The sequence below is a fragment of the Passer montanus genome, unplaced genomic scaffold (assembly GCF_014805655.1).
Source record: "Passer montanus isolate IOZ18808 unplaced genomic scaffold, ASM1480565v1 scaffold59, whole genome shotgun sequence".
Taxonomy (NCBI): domain Eukaryota; kingdom Metazoa; phylum Chordata; class Aves; order Passeriformes; family Passeridae; genus Passer; species Passer montanus.
In genome coordinates, this window is record NW_024370926.1 from 2,434,707 (window position 1) to 2,459,189 (window position 24,483).

The 24,483-nt window shown below is 41.5% G+C and overlaps 1 protein-coding gene across 1 annotated transcript in view; it reads left to right on the plus strand.

The window, feature by feature from the left end:
- OBSCN (obscurin, cytoskeletal calmodulin and titin-interacting RhoGEF) overlaps nucleotides 1-24,483 on the plus strand; it is a 181,967-nt gene that overhangs the window by 127,493 nt on the left and 29,991 nt on the right. Inside the window, exons 81-88 of the mRNA XM_039726425.1 lie at nucleotides 867-1,031; nucleotides 2,610-2,768; nucleotides 3,784-3,961; nucleotides 5,809-5,922; nucleotides 6,768-6,935; nucleotides 7,741-7,843; nucleotides 8,388-8,517; nucleotides 9,603-9,708. Of these exons, the coding sequence (XP_039582359.1) occupies nucleotides 867-1,031; nucleotides 2,610-2,768; nucleotides 3,784-3,961; nucleotides 5,809-5,922; nucleotides 6,768-6,935; nucleotides 7,741-7,843; nucleotides 8,388-8,517; nucleotides 9,603-9,708 (1,123 nt within the window). The remainder of the gene's footprint in view (nucleotides 1-866; nucleotides 1,032-2,609; nucleotides 2,769-3,783; nucleotides 3,962-5,808; nucleotides 5,923-6,767; nucleotides 6,936-7,740; nucleotides 7,844-8,387; nucleotides 8,518-9,602; nucleotides 9,709-24,483) is intronic.

Here is a 24,483-nt window from a genome sequence, read left to right on the forward strand (position 1 = left end):
CATTTTCCATGCCTTCATTGCTGAAAGAGTGGAACAGGAACGAATGTGGGAAGAACAGGGAAAATGCCATTTCACTTTTTTTCCAACCTCTCTTTTTATTAATCTAATGTTGACTCAGCACATGAATTCCTTGTTCTCTGCTATTGTGAGTGTAAGCAGAAGAGAAATGCAATGGATACATTTAGGATCACTTTGGAATGTTTGGTTTTCAACCACCAAAGCATATCTTGTGTTTTTTTTCAACTTTATCTGCTTGACATCAACTGATATAAGGAAAAAACAGACTGCTATTGTATTTGTGAGGTTCCCAGATGAAGGAAGGAATGATGAATCTGACTCCATGTTCTTAGAAGGCTAATTCATTATTTTAAAATACTATATTATATTAAAGAATACAGAAAGGATACAGACAGAAGGCTAAAAAGATAATAGTAAAACTGGTGACTCTTTCCAGAGTCTCGACACAGCTTGACCTTGATTGGCCAATGAGTCAAAACAATTCACATGAAACCAATGAAACAACCACCTGTGGGTAAACAATCTCCAACCCCATTCCAAAGCAGCAAAACACAGGAGAAGCTAATCAGATAATTATTGTTTTCATTTTTCTCTGAGGCTTCTCAGCTTCCCAGGAGAAGAATCCTGGGCGAAGGGATTTTTCCAGAAAATACAACTGTGACAGACTGGTTAGTCTTTAATACTGCTGAGTAGATAGGAAAGAAAATACTTTGTTATCTAAGCAGTTTGTAGGATAAAATTTGCTGAGATGAAAGAGACAGAGCAGGTGTTGAGAAAATCTTTGGCTCTGAAGGAACTACTTATTTTTTCTCTGATTATCCACTAATTTTTTCTTCACTCACCTACAGGAATTAATCCGAAACAAGGCCAGAAACAGCCAGAACTGCACTTTGCTGGAGCAGGCCTATGCCATTGTGTCTGCCCTCACCCGGAGAGCAGAGAACAACCTCCACGTCTCACTCATTGAGAATTATCCAGGGACCTTGGAGAGCCTTGGGGAGCCCATCCGCCAGGTAACTGGAATTTCCCAGTCACTGCTGGTTCCATGTGTGCCTTCCCCAGTTTCTAAGGAGCCTGAATTCTTAGAAGAAAATTATTTAGGAATTATATTATATTGGATTAGCTTATTATTAGAGATATTATACTGTATTATAGTGTTATTAGATCTATTAAATTATTAAATTATTATATATAATTGCTATGTTAATTATTATACCTCACTACTATATTAATATATTAATATATAATTACTATATTAATATTGCAATAATAGAATAGATATTGTATATTGGTGATTATAATTGCTATATAATTAAAAATAAATATTATTAAATAATTATATATTTAAATATATACATTGAAAAATGTATTATTAAATTATTAATATATAATTAATTATTATGTTATTATATCTAATTATTATGTTAACATATTACTATATTATTACTATATTAATATTATAATGATATTACTGTATAATTATACATTGGTTATTATAATTGTTATTTAATTATTATATATTATTAAGTTATATGTTATATTTATATATAGAATCTATATTATATATATTACATTACATTACATTCTATTACATTATATTATATTGTAGAATTATATCTGAAAGAGATTATTTGCTTATTTAACTTATTGTTGTCCAGAAATTGGTGTTCTGACTCCACTGAGGTTTGAAACACCAGAGCATGGATGCTTATGGAATAATTCACACATAATGCAGTTATTTGCCTTTTTTAACATGCTCATCAAACAGGAATAAAATTGTTCTGGGCTCCTACATGATCTAGAAGGGTTTTTACTCATTATTGGGAAAACACGGGGCAGCTCCTGAAGTTACAGGCATCAACAGAGCCCTGTGCTCCCCCAGGTTTATCCCATGGACCAGGTGTGTGGCTTTTTAGGTGCCCCAGCTATTAGGACACTTTAGTCCAGGACCTCCAACATGCTCACTCAAATTCCTGTTTCTTTATAGATTTACTGTGTTCTACCAGGCAGGTAATTTATTCCGTCTGCATCCAGTGTTTTCCATGGGAATCACAGTGTATTGCTGAGTGGAGTTGTAAGGCTAAATTACAGTGATGCTGTGGTGGGCATTCATTTCTCCACATTTAGGCATCCAAAAATTGTCCAGTCACACGCCTTGAGTGTTTACTTCTCCCTAGAGATGCCAGGGGATACCCATGTCACTAATTGAGCTGTCTGTGTCTGAAACTGTGTGAAATTAATGTCCTGCTCTGGTGAAGGTGACCAAATCATATAAAGTGACTGTACAACACACAAAATACAATCTTCCTTTAATATTTCCAAGGCTGTTTCTACCTGAAAAGAGCTGTCTATTTTTCTGGCACCAAATAATACCATTTAAATGTCAATGTAATAATAACCACTGGCTGTGTCTGATGAGTCACCTTTAGCATTAGAAACCATCTGCTGGGCTTTAATAAACCAGAGAAACATCAGGGGATGATGCAACAGGAAACATTTGTCATCTGGGCACTGAAAAATGATGGTGAGACATAACTGTGGTAATTATTCCAGACGTATCACTATGTGCTCTTCCTTCTTTTTCCTCTCAGGGCCACTTCATTGTGTGGGAAGGAGCTCCAGGAGCTCGAATGGCGTGGAAAGGACACAAAAGACATGTTTTCCTCTTCAAAAATTATATTGTGATCTGCAAACCAAAGCGAGACACAAAGACTGACACCTACAGCTACATCTTCAAGAACATCATGAAGGTCTGATCACTTTATCCTCACATAAAGCATTTCTCTGTCAATTAGACCTTCACTTTTATATCCAGCTTGAACATTCTTCTAATCTTTCTGAGCTATTCCTTTGCTTCAAAAACTATTTGAAGCACAAGTAGAATCTACATTTATCCCAAAATATCTATTTTAAACATGTCAGAAACCATCAGGGTGGACTTTACCATGCAGCATGGAGATTACAAGTACAAGCATTTATTTATTTCTGTTACGTCATCTAATTAATAGCATAAATATATTATATTGATATGGATTTTGCTGCCTATAGTTTTTTCTTGCATTCGTAAATCTCTGGTTTTGGCAGTTTGTAATGTTGGGAGTAAATTAGAGGGAATCTTATTTGCTGAATTCAGTCAGGTTTTCTCTGCTGGTTATGTCCTTTTCTGACATGAATTCCTGTTCAGAAATGGAAAATTTCAGAGGATTTGACCCACTCATCTTCAGACATTCAGGGTTAAACTGCCAGAAATTGAGGAAAGCATTTTCACAAGGCAGGAGATGCTTGACTCCAATAAAAAACAGCCAGCCAACCAGAAAACCCATGGATTTCTTGACCAAGTCCAGCCAGGACTTATTGAAAGTCCTTGTCAATATTCATAGGCAGATACTCTTTTCCAAGAAAAATAAAATGGAAACATATCTATGCTTTGTCCAGAGATTGCCTATTCCCTATTTTTTTCCATGTTGCCTGGGCCCAGCCCTTCAGGGCCAGTGTGTCCCACCCCTGGGATAACTTTTAATGCTGGACATTGTTTTCCTGAAAAACTAACCCCAGGAAAATGTCAGTTTGGTAACCAGAAAGTCAAATATAGCAGGGAAAACAACTCTCAAAGTAGCTCTGATTGCTCTTCATCCAAAGCCATGTTGCCTTGCTGACGCAATCTGAAAAATCTTTGAAGTAAGCGCAGATTACCCCTTTTTGCTGTTGGGAATTCCTTAAAAACAGAGGATTTTTGGCGACTTTCTTGCCCCTTCTGTCACTCAGCTGAACAACATAGATGTGAATGACCTGGTGGAAGGGGATGACCGGGCCTTTGAGATCTGGCACGAGCGCGAGGACTTGGTGCGCAAGTACCTGCTGCAGGCGCGGACCGTGAACATCAAGAACTCCTGGGTGAAGGAGATCTTGGGCATCCAGCAGAGGATCAGCGAGCCCATCTGGAGTAAGTGTGGCACCAGACAACCCAAACCTCACCAGTTTTCTTCTTGGATGGTCTCCTTGGTTTGATGCCTTGTGAAGGCTGACCTAGAACAGAGTTCTAGACTAGAGACTGGACAGAGCTAAAGAATAAAGCAGGGATTGATTCAAAGGCTTCAATGGATTCTCCTTGGGCAGCACCAGAGCCCAGCCAGGGCTGCACCCAAGATGAACCCAAATGGTCCCAAAATGCACGAGCGCTGCCGGGGTCTCTCCCTGGGATCAGCTCTGCTCCATGTGCACATTGCAGTTCAGTGTCCAATCCCAGCTGCAGCCCCTGCAGTCCCACCCTGCTTGTTTTTCTCTCTCCAGCCCACGGGGTTTGTGCTCTTGGGCTGAGATTTGGATCATTTGTCCTTGGTGCCCAGCTGGAGCAGGAATTGTTTTGTCTCCCTGCTCTGTGCAGAGAGCTCACCATCCCTTGTTATGAAGCTCAGAACAACACACTAAAGCGGCACAGAATGTGAAAAATATAAAAATATAAAAGCTGAAACCTGAGGTTTTAAGTTCAGGTTTAAGGTTTTAGGTTTAAGGTTCAGGAAATTATGAAAGAGAGAGAGAAGCTGTTTATGGTCATTAAATGTGGGAGCAGGTCCAGGGAGGGGATTCTGCCCCTCTGCTCTGCTCTTGTGGGATCCCACCTGCAGTGCTCTGTCTAGCTGTGGGGTCTCCAAAATAAAATGGACGTGGAGCTGCTGCAGTGAGTCCAGAAGAAGCCTAGAAGATAATCTGAGGGTTGAAACACCTCTCCTGGAGGAAAGGCAGGGAGAGTTGGTGTTGTGCCCTGATCCAGACTCCTACACACCCCAGTACAAAAGACCCTGTGACTTCACTGGGTTCCAGACTCTTTACTTGACTCCTGACTTACACTGTTCTATCTTTGCACCTGGGTTTGCTTTGGAATTTGGCTGGTCATTAATGTTTCATCAGTCTCAGTGTCATTTGAGATTCCACCAATTTTCAATCCACAAAATCTATCAGTAGGGGTATAAGACCTTTTTATTTTCCAGGCATCAGCTACAAATGGTGTCCACTATAGTGTAAGGATATATTTGGCATCTTAAAATGCCAGAACAGCATTGGATTTAGTCTAAATACACTGCAAACAAGTCTGGGCACTTAATTTTGTGCCTTTAGTAAAGTGTTTTAGTGATGAAGACTATCAGAATAATTTCGTATGGTTTCATATGGGAGCAATGGGTTAAAAGAAATGTCACTTAATAAAGGAACAGGTTGCCCAAAGTTGTGGCTGCCCCTGGATGCCTGGAAGTGTCCAAGGCCAGGCTGGATGGGGCTCAGAGCAACCTGGGAGAGTGGAAGGTGTCCCTGCCCATGGCAGGGGTGGGATGGGATGATCTTTAAGGTCTCTTGCAACCCAAACCACTCTATAATTCTATGACTCAATGAAAGCATAGATTTCATTGTAAGGACACCAGCAGAATGCTAGCTTGGATTCCAGGCTGCATTTTATTTGAGGAATTGCCTTAATGGTGACAGATGCGTGGTGTCTGAATAATGGATGTACTTATTAAAATCATGGTCTAAAGTAATTCCAGATCAGCAACAAATTCCATTTTTTTCATATGGCCTAACTTTATAGCCAACAACAGACATGTTACAGACTGAATTTAGTCTCAGACAAGCAAGGAGAGCATGTCACCTATTAAGTCTTGAGCTGCTAAAATTTCCTGTTCAGTTTTTCCATTCTGAACCTCACAGGTTTGCAAAAATTATTCTTATCTCACTTAGCAGCAGCCATGCCATGGACAGAGCCCCTTCCTCCAGACTAACACGCTCCCTCTGATATTTCAGTCCCTCCAGACTTTGAGGAAGAACTGGCAGACTGCACAGCTGAGCTGGGAGAGACAGTCAAGCTGGCCTGCAAGGTGACAGGAGCTCCCAAGCCATCCATCAGCTGGTACAAAGGTACGAGCAGCAGGGCAAGAAATGCACCCTCCAAACGTGCTCCCTGTCCTTATTGCTGTGATAATTGGGCAGTGGGTTGATGCCTTAAGGAGCTGCAACAGAGGCTAGACAGAGTTAAGGAGAATAAAATAGGTATTTATTGGGGTTCCTTCAAAGGCCACACCCTGGCAGTGCCTGGGTGGCTCTAGGATGGAAGCCAAAGAGGGTTTGGTCACAAGGTCTCACAGTTTTATAAGTTTTAGTCCGTTTGCATATAGGAGTTAACCTTCCAATTAATGGCTTTAAATGATGAAGTTTCATCCTCCTTGCTTGCTTGCCCACCCTCCTCTTTTCATATTATTTAAGCTTTGGGCCTGAAGTTTGAAGAGATTGTCCTTGAGTCTCCGGCTAGAATAGGATTGTTTTGTCTTCACCACCCTGTGAAAAGATGTCAGTAACACTTAATATAAAGATAAAAGCTGCACACCAACACAGAACAGAAAAACTGAAAACCCAAGGTATCAGGATTTTCCAACAACTGATCCCCTAGAGATACTCAAGCCTAGAGATCATGTTTTTGGGCACTTTGGGTGTGCTCCTTTGGCTGGAAAAGCAGAATTATGACTGCACAGAATGTACTCTGGGATAATTTCACTTTTAAATGAGGAGTGGTGATGTATGAGGTCCTCCAACAGTAGTTTCCCTGGATGATGTTTCATAGAGAGCTGGATGAAGAGCTGATTCCTCAACTACCAACACCAGCTGCAATAATACAACTCTCAGCCCTCTCAGGATGAAAAGCTGGATGAAATTCCTAACGGGAAACACTTAGTAAGGTATTTTAAAAGAAATAATTTCCCTTTCAGACGGAAAGCCTGTGGAGGTGGATCCCCACCACATTATAATAGAAGATCCTGATGGCTCCTGCACGCTGATCTTGGACAACCTGACAGGGGCTGACACAGGACAGTACATGTGCTTTGCTTCCAGTCCTGCTGGGAATGCCAGCACCTTGGGAAAGATCCTTGTTCAAGGTAAACTCCTGCACAGATGCAGTATTTTAATGGGGTCTGCTGTGAAATAAACTTGTACCAGCCATGGTGTGAGCAGCAGGAGCTGGGCAGTGACTGTCCCCTGTGCTGGCTTGGTGTCAGTTTTGAGATTGCCATGACCAGAAGGACATTGAGGGGCTGGAGTGTGTCCAGGGGAGGGAAGGAGCTGGGGGAGAGGCTGGAGGACAAAGAATGGAGCTGGAAAGGGGCTCAGCCTGGAGAAAAGGAGGCTCAGGGGGGCCCCTGTGGCTCTGCACAGCTCCTGACAGGAGGGGACAGCCGGGGAAGTCGGGCTCTGCTCCAGGGAACAGGGACAGGAGCAGAGGGAATGGCCTCAGGCTGGGCCAGGGGAGGTTGAGATTAGGGAAAATTTCTTCACCAAAAGTGTTGTCAACCACCAGAACAAAGTCCTCAAGGAACTGGTGGAGTCACCATCCCTGGAAGAACTCAGAAAACATTTAGATGTGGCACCTGGGGACGTGGTTTACTGTTGGCCTCAGCAGTGTTAATGGTTGGACTCCATGACCCCAGAGGCCTTTTTCAACATAAATCATTCTATGTTTCTATGATGTTACAAATATTAAGACATTCTAGAGGTTCTATGCAACATATAGTGAATAATATTTAAAAATAAAAAATATATACAGGTGCAGGTAACTGTTTATAGGTCAAAAAATTTGGTCTTTAGTATCCTTTAGACCCAGTGAGAATTACCTGGTCAGGTAAATGCCCTTCCTATCTGTTCATATTTCCTGCTACCAGTCACATTGACCTTTGCTTTTTGCAGTGCCCCCACGGTTTGTGAACAAGGTCAGAAATGCTTATCTTGTCGAGGGTGAAGATGTCCAGTTCACCTGCACTGTGGAAGGAGCACCCAGGCCTCAGATCAGGTCAGTCCTACAGCTCATATGGGGACAAACCCTGGTTTCACATTTTGCATAGTCAGAAAAGTAATTTTGAGTTCATTACCCTTTCTTTACTGTGTCTTCCATCTTAACCCCATCCCAATGCTGGCTCTTCATGATCCAGACATTCCTGAGATTCTCAGCAGTTAATTCTAGCTAGAATTTGTAAAGAAATACCTGCAGATAGACCCTGTCCAATTTAAAGCCCTGGAAAGCATTTTATCATTGTTTATCCTCCCTGCCTTGGACCTGACTTGATTTTATTCAGACAAAAAGCTCAGCAAATCCTGTCTTGTCATCATTTAAAGCCCTTTTCCAGCACTGAGTGAGGAGATCTCTTGGGAAGAACCTCATAAACATGTGCAGGTTCATACCCAGGTGTGATCTACCCACCTGCAGCCCTCCCTGCCAGGATCCAAATGTTCATCTAAGGATCAGCTCCAGAGTTTTTTGATGGATGGATCAGTGATCCTGGGGAGCTCTTGATGCACAATTTTTCCTGGCTTACACTCCATGTTTTCCCACTCAGGTGGTACAAGGATGGGGTGCTGCTGAAGGACACCAGTAAATACCAGACTTTCAGTGAACCACGGAGCGGCATCGCAGTCCTGGTGGTCAAGAACCCTTCCAATGAAGACATGGGGCACTATGAATGTGAGGTAAGTTTGGAGAGATTTAAATATCTGTTATCTGAAACTGTACAGGCAGGAGAATTCATTTTACTGGCAGAGACCCATGGCTGAGTCATTGCTCATAAGAATAATTTAGATAGTCAGGCTGAACTAGATCTGGATTGTGGATGTCCAAAAGCTTCAGAATATTCTGATCTGACAGTTTGTTGGTACAAGTAAGAATTGATGGAGCTTGTTCTGGAGCTTAAACTCAGATCCAGATCTCTAGGGGAAAGTCTTCTTATAAAATCTGGGACCATTCTGATTTTGTTTCTGGATTGTCTTTAAATTATGACTAAGAAAACCCCCAGAGCCAAAATAAAGAAATTAAGTCTAAATAGAAGGATAAAGCACTGAAATTCCTGTTTTGTTTAACAAATATATGTGAAAGTAGCTGATAAATTTTTAAACATGTAAGATATTTTTTGAAAATTAGTCATAGTCTATGCATTCATTGTAATAAAACATGAGGAGTTTTGAGGCCTTGGCAGTAAAAGAAATTTGTGTTGATTTAGGAAATTAGCATGGTTCAGCTACCAGAAATATTTAGGAAGTTTGATATACTTTAAAGAATTCTTCTGGAATTTTAACAAAACCAAATTACCTTGCATTTGCCATTGACCAAGATCCTAATGTCCAGTATTCCTTTCATTGAGTAAAACTCTGTAATTATTGGATGATAAGCAAAAAAAAAATTCTTTTTAATGGCCACCTAAGTGTGTGTACAGTAGGACTCTGGGCCTGTTGAGAGAGACAGAGTTACCCCAGGCTGCAGAGCAAACACTCAATAATTAAGCAAATAACTTTGCAGATGTGCTGTAACTTGTCTGTTTGAATAATTTTTGGTAGAAGACCACAAATTCCATTGAGCAGCAAAATGTCTCTTCAAACTCCAGCAGCTTGGCAGTGTTCTCACACCTTCACCCATTTCTGGCAGAATTGAATTTCCAAGTGTAGCACAGGCACGGTTTTTAAAATACATTAAAATACATTAAAAACACAACAAAAATACATTAAAAACACGACAAAAAAACTATCCAGTGTTTCATTTGGCACTGCACCGTTCTCTCCAGCTGATGAACAGATTAGGGTCTGCCAAGAGTGGAGCAGAGCTTTACCACCACAGCGCCGCAGCCCTGACCCAGGAGAGGAGAGGAGACCAAGCCATCACCATTGAAGGTATGACCCTTGCCCAGCTCCGTACGTACGCCACCCAGTTGCCCTAAAAACAACAAGAGTCCAGTATTTTTTTGCCATCTTACCCATGTTGGTTGTTGGTGTCCATGTATCTGTACGTCTTCTGGAGATGTGCATGGGCAGAGGGCAGCTCGGCTCTGTGCCCATCACCATCTGTTGATTTCCAAGCCTGGCAAATCAACTTCATATAATGTGAATGCATTATATGGAAAAGGAGGAGCAAATGAAGGGTTTGTCACGCCACCACTAGTGCAAAAAGAAATGTTGTATATTGTTGGAATACTTGGAAATGTGTGTCAGCCTGGCAGGAATGTTACATGGGCCACTGAGTAAAGGTGGAGGTGTATTGGGATTGTTCCTGAAATACCACTGAAGGACGTGGGGAATGACTGGGAAAGCAGAACTCACAGCAGTGTGGCCTGAGCAATGATTAGTTCATCCATTATTTAGGACTGTCCAGGGATAGCCAGAGAGTCTGTTCCTTTTTTTTCTGCCAGTTTCACCTGGATTGGTAGGGCGATAAGAATTGATTTTACACCCATCCAAAAATGCATCTTTCTTCACAACTTTTAGTCATTACTGCCTAACATTCCAGGGATTACTGCTTATCCCAGGGATTTCCACACAGAGTGTGTTAGTGCTTGCTGGAAACCCACCACAGCCCAGTTTAAATCCATGGCCACATCTCCCTAGGGAGCATTTCCTGGTGTAGGGAATTGGTTCTTTGCACATCTTATTAATGTCCTTGTGTGGCTGAGTGTGAACCAGCCAGTCCTGTCTCTCTTGGACAGCTCAGGAGGTGATACAGCCAAGGGACCACCTTTGATAGGTAAGGGACAGATCTGGAGGGCAAGAGACAGGACTGGGATAGGCACAGGCCTTTCCATGCCAGAAAACCTTGGTTTCACAGGTTTCTCCCAGATGTGGTTGGTGGAGCATGTTCAACAAAAGCCAGAGTTTTGCCAACAGCTCTAGGACCTTCTTTCCTCTGTTTGGTGTTCCCACACTGTCTTGTGATAATAACAGGAGTTCCAGTGTGTGTTTGAAAGGGCATAATTGACATTATCAACATCCATTAAGAGGCAACATTCTGACTCATGAAGCTGCTGGGCAGAAAATGCTGGACTCTGAAAAAATATTCAGTGATAAATGATCCTCTACGCATATTTTTTCATAATTTTCTACATCCTCTGCTGTTGGCCCTGTTTGAGACAGGACCCTGGTCAGGCTGGACCTTTGGGCCAGCCCTCTGTAGACACAAATGTTGTGATATTACATTAAGAGGATTCATCCACAATAAATTATTAAGGTTAGCATCCTGATCTATGAACTTTCTTGGCTTCATTTTAAACATGTTTTCCTTTTAGCTCTTTCCCAGAGTCCCATCAAAAAGCATTACAGGGAGGATGGTGTAAGTGTAGAAACACTAGAATTTTTTCAGCTATATAAACCTTCAAGTACTTGAATTCTTTGTCTTTTCCATGCCTCAAAGAAAGAAAAATAAAGTTGTGTGCAGGATGTAAAGGAAGACAAATAAATCTCTGTCAGGGTGGTGTATCTTGATGAAGTTCATTTCAGGCAGATGTTATAAAAGCATACAAGGGTTGTATAAAATGTTAGGAGCATTTTCAGCTCTGGGGGTTGCAAATGTGTATGTTCAGCCCCAAATTTCTCATCTGCTGTTATTCCTGTAATCATAAACAAACAAAAAAAAACCTGTGAGATTGGTTACAGAAATATAATTAGAGTTTGCCTGGAAGCTTCAGAAATGTCATGAAATAAATTTGTTCTGTGATGTGCAATTGCTTGAACTCGGTAATAAGGAAGAAAATAGATCCCTGAGTCATCTCCAGGGTGAAACAGAGGGAGAGCTGCTTCAGGCCAGTGGAGAAAAATAGGCTCATCTGTGGAGCAAGAGGATTGTTGTGTGCAGAATGGCACCAGGGATGAATTTGGCATAATGCACTTGACCGAGGAGGGAACTCGTTGCTTTCTTGACAATCAGTAACCAGCCTTGATCTGCCTGGGGAAAAATCAGGTTCATCTGGCAAAGCCCTGGAGCACAGGTGGATCTCATGAAGGCTCTTTCCATCCTCACAATCCTTCCTGTTTGTGAAAATGGGATGACTTGTAGCTTCACCAAGAGGACAACATTCCTGCTGCCACAACAGGAAATAGATCCCGTGTCTGCTTCCTGGCTCACTGCACCCTGGGTCTGAGTTTTACCTGATTTATCTCTGTTCCTGTGAAATGACCATTGTCTGTGTCTCAGGAGGCACCCAAGGGGCAACTATTTTAGTTTTTGTTCTCCTGCCTTTCTGTACTGTTTATTCTGCTGAACCAAAGCCATGGTTTGGATACCGTTAGTCCAGTGGTTTATGAGGCCCTGACCTGCAGCTGGTGATGGTCCATAGCCCAAGATCGTGGGTATCAAAACCAATATTCTTTGGTTTAAATTCACATTATGGGAGTTTGCAGGTCCCTTGGATGGACCAAATCCAAACAGGATGGAAACCACTGGACTAAGGGATCCCTTGTGAGCTGAGATCTGCCTTCAGCCACACCTGGTTGCTGCACTGAAGTCAATGGAGGGTTGCTTAAAAAAATCCTCTTTCTGTGGATATTGGAAGAATTTGAGACCCTTTAAAAAAAGTGTAGCTGAAAGAAGATCCTTCTCTTTGACTTCCAGTTGACTGTGTCTGCTTTGCACCTTGCTGCTTAACCTGCACACGGCACACCTGGGCTGATGTGCTCTGGCATGTTCTGGTGTGATTTATCCATCCAGGCTCACTAACTTGATTATTTGTCAAGGAAAGCAAAGCCCAGGGCCTTAGAAAGGTGTTGCATTTCCATATGGATAGGCAGGTTAGGACCTAAAATGAGACAATACAAGGAGAAGAGTCAGGTACAGGAGTGGCAACAAAGCCAAAAATAAAAATTCCCAAAGCAGCTACAGCCAAGCAACAATAATTTCTTCACAATTTGCCTTAGATTTCATGCAGAGCCTTGGACAGGTTTTTCAGTTGCCTCGTGGCAGCCACCTTGTTAAAAATCAGCCAAAAATTAAATTCTTAGAAGAGAGATTTAAAACAGAGGAGCATCAGCTCTCTCAGTGTTACTGAAGGAATAGGGCACAGGAGTTTGCCCCTTGTGGGATGTTCCCTGATTAGGGTATTTACCTCGTTATTTTTATTCTCTTATCACCATGGTTAGTCTCATTTCTGGCCGACCACAGGGTTTTCAGTGCAAATTCAGGAGAGCCCCATCTGCCTTTGCAGCCCCATCAGTCAGTGCAGGAGTGGAGCTTTTTGGTTGTTTGGGCTTGGGGGTTTTTGTTTATTTAGATTTTGGTGGGCTATTTTTGAGAGAGATCCCATTTCTATAATTTAAAAAACTCTTATATTCATAAGTTGAGCCACCAGTGCTGTAGGGATTTCAGAGCCTGTGGATGTGACACTTGGGACAGGGTTTAATTTGGCAGTGCTGGCTTGGCAGTTGGATTCAGTAATCTCAAGGGTCTTTTCCAAACTCAGGGACTGCATGAATTGCTTATTTTAGGATTAGTTTTAGCACTTCTTGTCAGGTTTTGCAGATTAGTAGAGTAGCAGAAGGAGGTGAAAACAGAGCAGTGCTCCTCTGGTTCATGGAGCAGCAAAAATAGGTTTAAGCTTGTGAGTGCAGAAAAGAGACTTAAAAATTGTAATAAAGGCCACAAATAACCATCCATCCATCCATCCATCCATCCATCCATCCATCCATCCATCGCAAGGAGAACTCACTCATCCTCAGTATTCCATCACCTGTAAGCCAATGTTTTAATCTATTAACCAAAGAGATGTCTGGTCCTATAAAAGCACGGGCTGTCCCTAATGCTTACAGCTTTTAACCTGCTTATCAGGGGCTCCTGCTTTGCAAAGCTGTTTGCCTAAAATGCTCTTGAAAAGTTGAAATGATAAATCTGGTGCTAAAATATGGATGCAGAATATTTTCCTCTCTGGGAAAAACAACAGGAAAAAACCAAAAAAACCCAAAAAATAAAACAAAACTAAAAACAAAAAAACCAAAAAGAAAAAAAAAGAAACCCAAATTCTCTCATCCTACTTTCATGTGGTTCTATCCTTCAATATAGGATTGCTCAAATCCTCCTTCACACCTTGGACAGCACATATACAATTAATTAAATGCCATTTTCAGCTTTGTCATCCCAGGCCTGATGAACTTTTGAATATTGAATCTCTTTGACATCCACTACAAATAGAAATGTCACAGTTGGTGTCATTTGGGAGGACTTCAAGAACAGACATTAACAGAGCAACCATTAAAGAGACTTTTTCTCACAGACATTGTGAGATTTCATTAAATTTATTCAACTATTTAGTTTATATTACTTAATTCTCATCTAAATACATTGTTGCTAAAATAATTGTAGAAAACACCTACTATCAGGTGTATAATCCAATTAATGAAAACATTTCCATCAGAACTTCAGTATTTTTACTCATATACTCAGTGCATATGGATTGATCTCATAATATTATTTAATGAGATTTCTAAAAGCTATTTGAAAATTGCAGAATAGTGATTTTAAAATTCAGTGAAAATCTCTAACCTGAGTGTGATAAATTGTTTGAGCACTCAGTTCATCTGCCATCATTGTATTATTATAATTCCACAATTTAGAACAAGGTTTGAGTTATTTAAAAAATATTAATTAAGGATAGGTAAATGAGATTATTGTAATTCTGTCCAGGAAGAAATATTTGAAAATAATTTTGTTCTTTATATACCCAGTTAGTTTAAATTCAAATCTCCAAACAGATTTTGTTTAAACTCACCCAGTTCTGCAGTAACTTCTTTGAATCTCTGGGAAATTATTCCAGATTTTTACAGGCATAAACAAGACAAGGCTCTGCAAAAGAAACATGAGCTCTAGGTCAGAAATTAACATCAATATTTGCACAAAATTCTTTTTCATTATGGTCAAATTTGTGGTTTTACCTGAGGCAGGGAAGAGCCCTTGGAAGTGAAGTAGAAAGAAAATTAGGTTAAAGTATACCATTTAATATTGTAAATGTATTTTTAATTTTCAGTCAATGCAGGTTTGGGGGCACCATTGACAATATCAGCACTAATCACCAGTTATTCAACAAATAATGCAGACACTCCAAATTCCCTGGGCAAGAACTGTTTGTGATTTCATAGATCTTTTTAAGAAGCAGTTCACTTAAACTGCACTGACTGAAAATTACCAGAGCTTATTTATTATAGGTTGGCTGGAAAATTGAAAACCCATTGCTGGAGATTAAATTATGGGGTTTTTTTTAGATATTTGGCTAGTTTATTAAATGAAAACTGGGGCTTGCTGATAGTTTTTTTTTTCTATATCTCCAATCGGTTCAGCAGTTCAGAGTGTGCTCAAAGCTGTGTTGTTCAAAGAGTACCTTAATTTTATTCCAGTGGAGAGGATGGGAAATCTGCTGAAAGTTAGTTCAGTTAGTTCTTCAAACAGTATCTTTCTACTTTTTAAAAATGTCAGTTTTAAGGAATATTTGCAACACCATGAAATCATAACTTTTGATCTTGATATGCATCAACAGCTTCCAGTTGGGTATGGGAGAAGGGTCAGGAAAAATTGCAAAATAGAGCAGAAAAAAAAAAAGAGATGGAGCAGACACAGGGCTCTCTTAGGACTTGGGGTTTGGTTTTTTTTAGTGCTTATTTTCTCTACTGATGATAATGATATTAGTTTTTATATTTATCAGTTGGATTTTGCACCCTGGCCACAATCCAGTGTTTTTTTCTAGGAAGTGCAATCACAGTTTAAAGAATTTCAGCTCTCCAGGATTTTCCAGGTTGAGGCATTTTCAGGTTTCTGACACCATCACTACCTCATTATAGGATAAAGAAAAATTAAATAAGGACCTTGTTTTCTAGCTTTGGCCTACCAAACAAAAAATGTAGAATAAACAGGTTTTGCCAAATCGTTCTCCACAAAATATTTAATTTCAAAGCTTAATGTTCAGAGAGCATTCTGGATTCGTCCTGGTCAGAAACACTAAAGATGATGCTGGAAATAACCACAGAAAGCATGGATGGGATGGCACAGTTGGTTATTTTTCACTTCAGTTTATGTTGATGAACTGAGCAAAGATAATTTAATCATTTCAGCTTTTGCCTTTCTTTAACCCCATGCTGTTCATACTGTTCTCTTTGTAGTCACTGAACAAGAGACTAAAGTGCCCAAGAAAACCATCATCATGTAAGTGCTGATTTTTTTTTTTTTTTTAACCTTTGTGGGTTTTTTGCCTTGCTGCCTCTGCATGATCCAGTAACAAGCTTGTGTTCATTGGCTGTGCAAGTGTGTTCATCCCCAGCCCACCAGATCCCACGGAATTCTGTGACATGTCAAGTGACCACCTCAAAAAAATCCTTTTGTCCTTTTCCAGAAATAGCAGCACTGGTGTGAGACACAGCCTGGGACAGTTATTTTATTATATTACACAAAAAAAAAAAAATTCCTCCTCATGCTGGTAGAGTTTCACAAGAGCTTGGGAAGGTAAAGTCTGACTTTCAAGCGTTGAATGAAAAAAAAACAAGCTGAAAACTTTCTACCTGAAAATACCTACCAATTTAACAAATATCTCAGAGCTTAGAGTGATTTCTTCTGGCTTTATTTTAAATTTTCCAGGAAAGCCAAGTATGGTGAAGCAGAAGGAAGAAGAATATTTTTATCCCCTTCTATCTCTGTATTTCTAATATAAATAATTGTCCTGATGACTTGGTCTTTCTAGATACTTTGAGCCTGGTTTATACTGGATGCCTATAAAATACAAGAATTAATTACTGCAAAAAGCAGTATTTTCTCAGTCTTACACAGCCTAGAAGCCAAGCAGCCATTAAAATCTTAATTTATCTTCTTAAGTAGCATAGAGAAATACATAATAAAATTGTTTCATGTGCTGGAAGGGGGACCCTGACCTGGGACAGGATTTCAGAGCAGCTCCAAGCCACTCCAACCATGTCCTGATGTCAGGAAGGAGTTATGCAATGGATATTTTGGGGAAATGCCTTCCCTCAATAGCTGTACTATTCTAAAATCAGCCCTTGACTTGGACATGAGGCTTAAGTGGATGTATTTTATTTTTGTTAGACATAAAATTGCAACTGAAGGACAGTTAAGAGTTGCTTACCTTTTATCCCTTTTATTGTTTTCTGTGAGGATTATTCCTTTAGACCCATGCACTTGGCCCTTTTGGAGGCAGTGGCTTATAAATTGTGTCCCTTCTCAGAAGGTGCTTAGATAAGCTCAGTTAAATTTCCAACCATCAGATCTTTTTCACCCTGCAAAAAACAGAAAATAAAGTGTTTTTACCTGTACTGCCTCAAGGACCGGAATTCAGACTGAGGCAACTGAAGAGAGTTATTTTTTTTTATATCACATTTGGGAATATTGTGAGAAAGTTGTGAGCAGGAGGGAATCTCAGAGCCAGTCCACATCTAAAACTTGGTAAATCTCATTTAATCTCATCTCTCTGCCTGTATCTGGAGCAGCAGCATTAATACTGGTGGATTAAACAATATTTGTTAATACCAAATGCCATCAGTTAAGCTGATTTCTAAATTTCTGAGATCTCAGTTCCATAGGCTGTTGTTCAGGACAGCTCTAGGAGGGATCCCTAAATCAAGAGCTGCAGCCTCAAAGGAGTTTGGTAAATTGAGGAGTGGGATCTCAGGCAGAAATTCCCCTCCTTTTGTGGTCATGAACTTTAAATAAGAGTGGACCTCAACTGAAATTGGGATAGTGATGGGGGAAAGTTTGGGAGTAATTCTGTAAGGGCAAATTCCAACTCTTAATCTGTAGGAAGCTGATGAACAAAGCAGCTTTAAAACTACTGGCATGAAATAATAGATAATTGAGAGATGGGATTGAACCATGTCCATATATGCAAATCCCAGACTCCAAAAAACCCATTTTAACTTTGCAGCATAGATCATGGTCTGCTGCAAGCACCCAAGGATTCATTCCCATCTAAATGATTTAATTCTGTGTAATTCAGAAAGGCACCATGGCCAGTAGGAAGGCTCTGCACAGGCCTTAAAGGTCTCTATAAAAACTGCAGAAAACTTAGAGAAAACAGTAAATCAGTGGAAATGAGCAGTAGAAGAGAGGGTGCCCTGCAAGGAAATAAATCTCCCTGTAGCTGACTCAGTCCTGGACTCCACCATGTCCTCAAAGGGAGAGATTGATGGTGGAAACAAACCTGATCTCCAGAGAAGAAGGAAATACAAGTTTGCAAAAATAAGTCCAGAAGATGAGAAAGGCTGCAATAAAGCCAAGAAGATTAATATTCCATGATTAATTTAAACAGGTTCTCCATTCTCAAGGGCAAAAGTCAGAGCAGAAATGTCTGAAGAGCAGAGGGGGTGACCTTCAGCTCCACGTGGCTGTGACTGGAGAATAGTGAGGAGGAAGAGAGGACTTAAAAAGCTGTTGTCTCTATTCTTAATTTCAGTTCAGGCCACTGTTTGATCCTTTAGTTAATTCTTTGTGTTTAACTCCATTCCTTGGAGGTAGGGACAGAATCTCATGACAGAAACAAAATGAGTTTTCCTGTGATTTCCACTGGAGCAGATGGGGAGCATTGACTTGCCAGGAAAACACTGGCAGAAATATATTTACCTGAAATAAAGGTAAGAAACACCACAGGAAAAACTTGCAGGAAAAACTGCATGCATATATCAAGTATATAAATTAAGAGCATTGGAGCCTGGGTTTAGGCCTTGGGCTAGAAGGGACTTTTAAAGATAATCTAGTCCAACCCCTTGCTGTGAGCAGGGACAATTTCACCTTGATCAGGCTGCTCAGAGCCTTGTCCAGCTTGACTTGAATGTTTCCAGGGATGAGGCATCTACCACCAGCTCATCTTCAGTCAAAAAATCTAAAGTAAAGCCAGCAGAAATATGCTGAGAAATCATAATCGGGCATCCCAATTTGGCTTGCTATTCCTGTGTCTGTTGGAGGCAGTAGGATCAGGCTGTGTCTACACTAATGGTGTTGTGAAGAGTAAAAAAATTCATTTTGGCATAGATGACTTGTGCGGAAGATGTTCTAACTTTCTTTTCCTGGTCATCTCCACATTTTAAGGGTTAATCCCTTTCAGTGTAACTGTTCTGCATGTGGAAATGCAGATCTCTGGTCTCAAAAGAGGCTGTAATTAAAAAAAAAAACCAAAAAAACAAAACAAACAAGAGAGAGATATGTTATATTAATTAAATATTATTAAGAAGACACCAACACTACTGCAATAAAGGGCATGTAACCATTGAGGTGGAAGGAATTAGGATTTTAGCCAAGGATACTCAGGAAAAGGTTAAAGTCGTTGAGTGTTTAAAATTTTCGGGGGGGTTTAAAGTAGCAGAGTAGGTGATCAACACAAGCACATGAAATACAGCAGCATCCAGCAGAGCATCTCAGCTGGACATGCTTGTTGTGTGCTCACACCTGAGGAGGTTCATGGAGCTGGGGCTTTCCCTGGGGAATAAAAAGGGCATTGGATCAGGGGTGTTCCCTGGGGAATAAAAAGGGCACTGGATCAGGGGTTTGCCTGGATCAGGAAGTGGAGACGGGCATGTGGGTGTGTGCTCTGCGTGTGTGTCCCTCCCAAAATGACCGCTTCCCAAAAGCTGGAATGCTCACCCCAACTAACCCCACGCGGCGCCTCGGCTGACCGCGGCATGTGCTGGTGGAGTGTGGCTCCTCAAAAAGTCTCGTCTTCCTGCCAACTCCACCCCTTTCTGCCACCAGAGAGGAGACCATAACCACGGTGGTGAAGAGCCCGAGACAAAGGGGAAGGGTTTCTCCTGCACGTTCTCCTTCAGGTCATTCTCCTTCCCGCTCCCCACGGGCGGAGCCGGCTCCGGAGCCGGTTTATGTCTCCAAGATCAGGCAGCCTGTCCATAGACACGACCAGGAAGCAGCACCCAAGTCTGCTGCTGTTCCCAGGCTGTATGTCACAGAACACGAGGACATGCAAGGGGCAGCGGCGAGAGAGGTTGTTGTGGAGAGCACAGTGGAAGAGAAAAAGCCCAAGTGGGTCGAAGTGGAAGAAATAATTGAATTCAAGGTGAAAAAGTCACCAAAGCCCACAAGGAAAAGAGGTTCTTCCCCAGCAAAACAGGAAAAAGATGACTCAGGGGTGTTAACATTCACTTTTCCCAGCTCAAGGCCGAAGCGCTCCCCAGAGGATGATCCAAACACAAACAACTCCAACAATAAACTGGTGGAACAGTCAAAGTCTCTGCCGAACGAGGGGCTCTCTGAAGGTGACATCCAGCCTCTGGTGTATACGACCGAGCAGGAAGGACCTCAAGTCAGCAGCGAAGAGAGAAACTCCCCATGTGGGTCCGAACAATTAGGAAGTGATTCATTTATGGATTATGGGACTGAAGGAAAGAGCTGCCCTCAGGAGCCACGTGCTGACTGCAGGTCAGGCGCCACCTCCCCTCTTCTTGCCTGCGGGGGTGAGCCTTTGGTCTTCAGTTTTGGGACAGCTGCTGGAGACCAACATGAAGTTCTGTTCTCCCCGCTGAGTCCAGAGGATAAGGAAGGGCTCGATGAAGTGGATGTGTCTTGGCCTGTTGGAGAGGAGGTACCTGAAGTAATACAGGACATCCTTCCCGAAGAGGACAACGTCATAGTGGACGAGCCAGAGGAGCTACACACTGACGACATCAGCACCCGGGACCGCAAGATTTTAACCCACAACGGCAAACTCTTAACTCTGGAGGACCTGGAGGATTACGTCCCTCAAGAAGGCGAGACCTACAGGTGTGAGGATCAGAAGCCCACGGCAGAGAAGCCCTGCGAGATCTCCGTGCTGCAGACAGAGATCAACGAGCCGACCATCGGCAAGCCGGTGCTGCTGAGCCTGGTCAGGCCCGTGGTGCCCGAGCCCAGGCAGAGGTTCTTCAGCCAGTACGAGGAGCACGTCCCCGGGGCCGTGTTCGTGGCAGCCTCTCGGGTGGCTGGCATGCCGTCCTCGGGCCCTTCCAACATCTCCTTCCGCGTGAGCGACGCCCGCGCGGCTCCTCCCGGCCCCTCCTTCTCCGTCAAGCCCTCCTTCTGCACCGAGGTCCAGCGCTCCGCGGACAGCGGGCAGCCCAGCTTTAAAACTGAAGTTTCCACCAGAACCCTCAGCTACGGGACTGTTGGCGAGCCTGTCACCTTGCACATCAGCACAGAAGACCTCTCCCAGAGCTGAGCAGACGCAAGCATGGTTTTTAACTCCAAAGAAAGCAGCTTTATGTAAAATAAAATAAAATATCAGAATTGTTGTAGGCGAGGGGAATTGGTGGCAAAGATTACAAGGGAATACCTTAGAGGGAAATATGATGTGTCAAGCTTTTCCAGTCAAGTATTTAAATATGATGTGTCAAGCTTTTCCAGTCTTAAAGGGAACAGTCTGTCAGAACAGTTTGTAACTTTAAAAGCTTTGATCTAGGTGAACATGTATCATTCCATAGTGGAGCAGTGATGGGAGGTTTAGGAAAAGCCTGATTCTTCTACCTATGACAGAAATATAGATGAAGGAGTGTGTTTTTTTGTCCATGAACTGAATGATTTTTTCATGTGCCAGTTTTTGGTGTGGCAAGGAGGTGAAAGTATCAAAGCTTTTCAGCATTCTTCAGCAGCCCAGGACAGGGGTGTCTCCTGTCACCGTGTGGGCCCAAAGGTCATGAAGCTTCACTGTGCTTTGACCCTGCTCTACACTTGTGACACCAATTAGCTCTACCAAAATTTCTTCATAAACCTTTCAAGATGCACAGTCTGGTTGGATATTTTTAACCTTCTGCCATATAATGAGATATATAGTAGATATTGCATATACCAGAGATTCAAAGGGCTGCTCTGGCATTTTTTTGGTTGAAATCCCAGTTTGACTCTAGTCAGTGGAGGGAGTTCCACTGTCATGAGGAAGCAAGAGTTTTGTTGTTCTTTTCTGCTTTAAGTGAAAATTACTATCTTTTCTAAATGACTGATATTTTCAAATCCACTTCCTAGTTGTCTGATAATGTAGGTTTCACTATTCTGCATTCTAGTGGGGTGGATTTATAAGCCATATCTTTTGAAATATTAGTCAATTAACATATACAGAAAGATTAATGCGCTGCACAAAATAAATTCTGCATCTGCAATCAAACATTAACAAGTACAAAGAACTACAAATGTGGTCTTCAAAGGACCACAAATGTAGTCTTTGCCAATAAATATGACTGGATGAGTATTTGTTCTCCTGAATATGCCAGTGGTGAAACATTCCTGCTAACAGATTGATCCATGATGTCCCCTATAAGTGTGTGTGATAAGAGGAATTTACCACTGAGCTATAGCAAAGTAGCAGGAGCACAAGACAGATTAAAAAAAAAAAAAAGAGACAGAAAAAAGAGCTTTACCATAAATATTCAGTTGAAACATAGATCTGTTCCAAATGTGTTGGACTGCCAGCTGCAATTGCATCATATTACTGTACCCAGGAAGGTTGAGATGCCTCAGAGAGGACTGACTGTGGGGTTCCTCTGGAGCTTTCCAGCAGGAATGAGGTGCTGAGGTGCACTGAGCACAGCCCATCCCTGTTGGCTTCACCAAAAATAGATGTAGCCCAGACCTCCAATGAGCTGCTCTGAAAAGAGATGAGCTCCCAGGCCCAAATCTTGGTCCCAGATGGAGCTCATTGATCTCAGCAGGACCCTGCACTGGCCCTCTCTGCTGACAGAGATGTGGGGGGAAAAGTCCCCACACCGTGTCCCAGCTGAGCTCTGTAGAAGTGTTCATTTGTGGTTTCATTTGTCGTTTAGGGAAGCCAGAAATGCTCAGGCACAGCTGAATTTCTAAACAGCGTGAGGAGAGAGGGTGGAGTGAGTTTCTGCCTTGGGAAGGAATGGATGATGTTGGCTCAGTGTTTCCCAGCCAGGTGATATTGAGGAGCTTGTTCTGGAGGCAATATTCCTGCCAACAGGGAATGAATTCACAAAAGGTGCTTGTAGAAAAGTTGGGGTTTTTTTTCCTTCTGCAGCTGCACCTTGTGCTGACTAAAATGAACATGTTGATTTCACAGCCTTTCACTTTCAACATCCACTCTGGATGTCATGTGCACTACCTTCGTGATATAGGATGCTTTTCCAGTGGTGAAGGAAATCAAGCTTCCTTTATGGTACTATCCCATTTTTTATAACATCTCCTTGGTTTATACTGTTTGTTTTATAATGAAGCAATACGATGGATATATATATTAGTGCTTTTTTCATATATTGCACTGTACGTTGGAAAGTAACAGGCATACAACAGGGAAATGCTTTCAAAGCTAAAAATATTTCTTTTACTTTGATCCTGATTCTGATCACAGTTATTCCAGTATCAATCCTGAATAATTCCACAGAAGGAAGTGGATTTTATTCAGATTTATGAAGATACTGCTGAGAAAAGATTTTGCCCTGTGATTGTCTTCCAAGAATGTAATATTCAAACAAAAGATAATGAAGATGTGTAAAGGAACGTGGAGGTTTCCTCCTGGTGTGGTTAACAACCAGGTTTTTCTAAAGAATCTCTAAGGTTGCACTTCAGATGGTCATAGAAGAAATAATTATATTTTGATTAGCTCATTAGCTCAAAGCAATTAACATCTGTTTACATTTTCTTTTGATATTTAAGCAAAAGAGAATCAATTGAAGGGAATTTTTAAAATCCTGTGCAGGACTCTGTTCAAAAGGTGAAAGGTTTATGAGACGTTCATTACATATACTTTCAAAATATTTTCCTAGAGGTTAAAAATTATGCTTGTAAGTGATTAAACTGTGTAGATAACTAATGAGATGTGTGGGGATTTATTTCCTGTAGATGAAAAGGTACAGCTGTATGAAAGATTTTAATACAGTGAATGTTTTACTGAAATTCCTCGAGGTAAATGGGTATTAATAAAGTGGAAACTTCAGTTTGCTTGAGATACAAAAAAGAAAAAAAACCACACACAAAAAAAAGTCAAGTGCAAGATATGCTGTTAGATGCTGGGTTTAAATCAATAAATGTCTTGCATCAGCTGTCACTGGACTTTTTGGGTTTCTGTGTTCTTCGTTACAGCATTTGATATTCCATCAGCTCATCCTCTTCTCCCGCTGATTTCAGCAGGAACAGGATTGCAGTCCAAGAATATTAATGCAGTTGGGCTCTGGCTCCTTTTTATGGACAGTTTCAGGAGTGTTGAAGTGAAAAAACCCAGTTCTAGGGATATTTCCAGCTCAGGAATCTTAAATGATTCACATCCTCTTGGGTCCTTCTCTGAGACCGAACTGGAGCTTCAAAAGATGTGTCAGTCTTGAGTTCCTGGGGATGGAGTGAAATTGTGGGGTCAAAAGGCTCAAGGCTGAGATTTTAGAGCTGGGAAAGAGGTTGTCCATCACAGGGTGTCATCACTGTGATGTTCATTAGGTCTGTGTGTCTTGGGGGATAATAAAGTTCCTCAGCTTGAATCAATGTCCAAAAGAAGGAAGTGGAGTAATGTTCCCCAGGCAGGGAGGGAAATGGTGGTGTTGGAGCATGGGAGAGAGCAGTGATTATATATAACCTCTGTGTCTATACACCTGTGAGTAGATTTCCTAATTGAGCATTTCATGCCTTTCCAATCATTTCACTCATTGGCAGCTGCCCAGTTCACAGGACAGCACCAGTTAGCAGAAATCACAGCAGGAACACCAGAGAATCCA